General features: G+C 39.0%; 1 protein-coding gene across 1 annotated transcript in view; it reads right to left on the bottom strand.

Moving 5' to 3' along the window:
- Positions 1-629: 629 nt before the first annotated feature.
- Positions 630-5114, bottom strand: part of stmn3 (stathmin-like 3) — a 9849-nt gene continuing 5364 nt past the window's right edge. Inside the window, exon 4 of the mRNA XM_023424699.1 lies at positions 630-878. Within this exon, the coding sequence (XP_023280467.1) occupies positions 819-878 (60 nt within the window). The 3' untranslated portion in view covers positions 630-818. The remainder of the gene's footprint in view (positions 879-5114) is intronic.

Genomic DNA, 5114 nt, shown 5'->3' with positions numbered 1-5114 from the left:
CCGGGGTGGGACTGACTCACTTAAGTTTCGTTTCGCATATTTTGCGTCAGCATCAGGTTAGAATGATAGGATATGCGTTTTGTGGCCCCCACCCTGTCAAGCGACACACTGCGCGCGCGCGCACAGTTGTTAAAAACATGGTGCTTGTTCCCTGTGAACCTGCAGGTTCCCGCTTAGTCATGATGTTCCTCTGTTCTTCTTCACTGTTGCTGACTGTCATTACACAAGTGTTAACGACACACACATACACACACACACACACACACACACACACACACACACACACACACACACACACACACACACACACACAGATCTCACCAGTTCCCTCAAACTAATATTTGATCAGACCTTATTATATAAATCTGTGGAAGCCCTGACAGCAGGTGCATTTTTAGATTTTTTGCCAGGATCACAAGTTTTTTTTTTCATTTTTCCATTTGTGAAAACAGGAAAAACTAATGAAGAATAAAAACAAATAAAAGCAAACAAACAAATCGAGTTGACTCTCCAGGCTTTCATATATTTCATCTTTCCTGTGCTTTGTCAGGTGTACTTCTTATTTACAGAATATCATTTTACCATAAAAACTCAGAATAACAGAATAACCGGACACAGACCTTGTTTGGCCAAGGACTGGACTTTATTTCAGCTGTACAACACTCTGCTCTTCCAGATGTGTGTGTGGTTAACCACAAATGAAACAGATGTGTAACAGTATTTGGTGCTGATTAACTCCTGAAAGGTGCACTGTGGGATTATAATGGTGAAAACTTTGAAGAGTGTCAGAAGTAGAACCCAGAAAGTAGAGAACATCCTCAGCCAGAGAGGTCGGTCTGACGCTCCTTGTTCCTCCGAACCTCAGCGGCGTGGACTTCCTGTAAGACACAGAAACTGTCAGATACACAAGAAACAAAGTTAAACCTGACAACTGAAAAATGACAGAAGGTAGGACGTTATTGGTACATGAAACTTAGAGGCACCACATTTTTTTATATGTGAACAGCAGAAATACAGTTGACTGCTGAGAAACACAAAGATGCAGAAACTTCAGGAAGCGTCAGCTCTGTCCAACCTGTTTCTCAGATCAGATGCTGTTTGATCTGAACCCAACAGCATGCAGCGACATAAAGTCATCAAACCAGCATTCACTGCAGTTTACAACCACTGGGAACACAGGTGTCACACATTTTATGTAAAGTTTCATGTAAATGAAGTTGCTCAGTCTCTCAGGACAATGTTTTCACCACTGTGTTTTTTTTTAGGTATATGACATATAATCAATAATAACATCCTCTCTTTTCCTCCTGTCAATCCTTCTGTCCACTGATCCAGGGTCAGCTCACTGTATGTCTCACTGAGTTCTATAGTTTTGGTTACATCACATCACTGTTTTGTTACTTTTCCATATTTGGTCCTGTTTCTCTGTTTGTTGCTGTGACTGACCACAACCATGGTAAATGACATCTATGGCAACTTTAACAGGCAGGAAAAACAAACAACAGCCGACCTGCTGTGTATTTGTTCTAAGAGAGAAAAAAGTGGTTTTGAAAGTGAAGTATTTTTTTAGAAAAAATACATTCAAATCATTTTCATTCATTTTTCAGTTGAACTGTATTTAATTTATTGAAAGTCCATTTAGGTCCCAGTTTATATGCTGCCATGGCAGGTGAATTCACTGGTTGTTGGTTTGTGCTAATCATCTGATTAACTATTTACCAGCATAAAGTGAATGAATAAACAGCTAACAAAAACGGAAAATAACTAATATTTTGCACTCAAAGTTTCCTATCTGAAAAGGTTGCAGAAAGAGGTAAAGGGAGACTTTTCATTTGGAAGTGGAAAGGAAACACAGTCTGAGCAGTGTGTGACAGTCAGTGTGAATCCCATTGAGATCAAGAGAAGTAGACATGAGACTAAGACTTGGCGGATCAGCTGCCACGCCCACAGCGAAGAGGCCGTTTCTGTTTCCTGCTTCCAGAGATTTTGTCTAAAAATACTCAATCTGCTGCATTTCATCAGAAGTGAAACTGAATCAGAGTCAGACTCACTGTAGGAGACAAGCAGAAACTGGAAGTGGCTTTATTACAACAATCCAACCGTGTCATGGTGCACAGAGATAAAGGTGAACAGTGGTGCACAGTCTTGCTTCTGTTTCTATCTCTCTAACACTAAATGCACGTGGAGTTGTCTCTGCTGTTACATGTGTATGTGTAAGACTGATGACTCTTTACTGCAAACCAAATGAACCTACAGGTTCAAATAAAGTAACTGAAATCTAGGGCTGCTCCATTATGGCAAAAATCATAATCACGATTATTTTTTATCAATATTGAAATCACAATTATTCAGCACGATTTCTCATTGACTTTGGAAAAAAACTGAAAAAAAAAAAAGTCAACACCACCCCACCCCCCCGACCTGCAACTGAATTTCTAAACAACAGTTCAGATGATGCTCTGTCCATTTCAGACCGAATTTAAGAACAAACCCAGAACAATCGGCTGGATAATGCAGGGTTTTTCCTGCATAGAGAATCGGGAGGCGGCCGCCTCCTCGGTACTCGGTGGATTTGACGTTTGTAACTGCAATTGTGGCTGTATCGTAATCCGGGCATCAGGCAGAGCCATCCAAAATTGCCAAAGAAGAATACGAACACGCTGGATCTTCTTACGGAAAGAGGCGGCGACCTGATTTGATTACATTACATTACATTTTGCAGATCAACAGATCAGGAGAAAATTAACTTTATTGGAGACCTGCCAAATGTTGGCGATCTGTCAACGCCGACATTTGACATAGTAAAATATCTTTGGTTAATTATAAATTGTGGTGGTACAAGGACATCAGCAGGGTAGTTGGTCCTTCAATATGTCCCAGGACACATTCATGCACACATGCTGTAACCTCTGAATGTGGTCTGAGTGATCACATCTCAAATGTGTCCTCAATGTATCTTTGATGTGTTCACACCTGAACTTAGAGCTGTGATCAGATCTCCCGAGACCAGGCGACTGCGACAAAAAAATCGGCCCTGGCAATTTTGGCCCAGACTGGCCCCCTCTCACACCTCTTTTGCAGTTCCCTTCAATATGTGTAGGGGAGAGTGGGGTAATTAGTGCCAAGGGGCAAGTAGTGCCACCCCTGTTATCTAGAAAACCATAGAAGAAGTTGGTCATGTGACCACATATTTTTGAAGAGGCATCTATTTCACTCATTCTGCAAAGAGGGGAGACACATGGCTTGAGAGATAAGCACATTTAAGTTCAAAAAACAATTTTTTGCCCTCCAAAGTAAATTTTCTATGATCATGGTTTTTTGATTGCTGTATTTGAACAATTATAGATAACTTTGAAAACAGTTCACACATGTTTTAGTGCTTTAGTAAGCTACACCATGAGTCTATACAGTTAGCATGATGCAAGCTCAAAGCAGCTAGGGGATGCATTTTTTTCAAAATGGTATTATGATTATTTACTGTATATTACTTTATTGTATTTTATTGTTATTGTACATTGTATTCCTTCATTTGATCACTAAAATTATGAGACATTCTTAATTTTAGACCAAAATCCATCATGCCACGTGAATACAAACGGAAGACTCGGAGGGTTCCAACTCCTCCAGTAGCTCAGAAGAGAGTGACTGTCCGATTCCACTGATTATGAGAGTTCAGATGTCCAGAGTGATGATGATGATGATGGTGACAAGGATCTGTCTGCTGGTAACTTTGTCATTGTGAGGTTTGCAGGTAAAAAATCCAAATCCTATAACTATGTTGGATTGGTGGAGAATGTTGAAGGTGATGAGATCAGTGCAAAGTTTCTGAAGCAAAGTTGTAAGAGGTCTGTTGATGGAAAGCCCATCTTCATATTTAGAGAGAATGATGAAGGAGTCATCCCTAAAGGTGATGTTCTCAAGAAACTACCCACACCACAAAAACTTGGTGGTACTGCTAGAAGGGAGCATAAGTTCACATTTCCATGCAGCATTGAAAAGTGGGATGTTCAGTAGTGGGCCGGTTCTGTGAAGAGATTCAGATGCAGATCATTTGCATGATTAGGTTTTCATTTTGGATTTTTCTTTTGCTCTGAGTGTGTTGCTCTGAGTCGAGGTGTGTTCATGTCTTGTTTAAGTTCATGTCAGGCTTTGTTTGTTAAATAAACGTTAAAAAAGTAATTTTGTATTGAATTTGTCTTGCTTTTATATAGCATTATCGTCTGTGAGATTAAAATGACCTGTTTTACTATCAATGGCACAATTTACCCCAGTGTATTCTCTCTAATGGCACAACTTACCCCGCACCGGGGGCAAGTTGTGCCACAAGACCACTTTTTTTTCTAAAGCTATATTTCTCAAACAGTTTATTTAAGATCCAGTGATTGTTCCCAGGGATGCACAACATCCTAAACTATATGTACATATTTTAGTTGGAGGCATTACTGTAATCCCCTTGCTAAAGGCACTTTAAGTAAAAAATGGCACTACTTACCCCACTCTGCCCTACTGTACAACAGCTGTTTTTTTTGTGCCATGGGCAAGTGTACCAGTATACTCATTCACTCTTGACTGACTCCCTGGCAGTCATGTGGCTGTGTTAATATCATGATATGATGTTATGATATGATATGATATGATATGTTATGATATGATATGATATGATATGATATGGTATGTTATGATATGATATGATATGATATGTTATGATATGATATGATATGATATGATATGATATGATATGATATGATATGATATGTTATGATATGGTATGTTATGATATGATATGTTATGTTATGATATGATATGATATGATATGTTATGTTATGTTATGTTATGATATGATATGATATATGATATGTTATGATATGATATGATATGATATGATATGATATGATATGATATATGCTCTAACAAATAAGCTATTTGGCATTGATTGCCTGAGTGAGCATCAGCAGTAACATTAGCTGATGATGGTCTCTTTATGAGACCATTATCTTATTATTATCATCCACTTTAATGGAATTAACGTTACTCAGCATCATCATCAACATGTCAGCATACACAGCCTAACATTACTCAGTGACCCTTTTTACCTGCGTGCTACCTTCTGCTTC

The sequence above is a fragment of the Seriola lalandi genome, unplaced genomic scaffold (genome assembly GCF_002814215.2).
Source record: "Seriola lalandi dorsalis isolate HSWRI2012SDOR001 ecotype SW California unplaced genomic scaffold, Sedor1 jcf7180002054748, whole genome shotgun sequence".
Lineage (NCBI taxonomy): Eukaryota > Metazoa > Chordata > Actinopteri > Carangiformes > Carangidae > Seriola > Seriola lalandi.
Note: the sequence above shows the minus strand (reverse complement) of the source record. Positions and strands in the feature narration are given on the sequence as shown.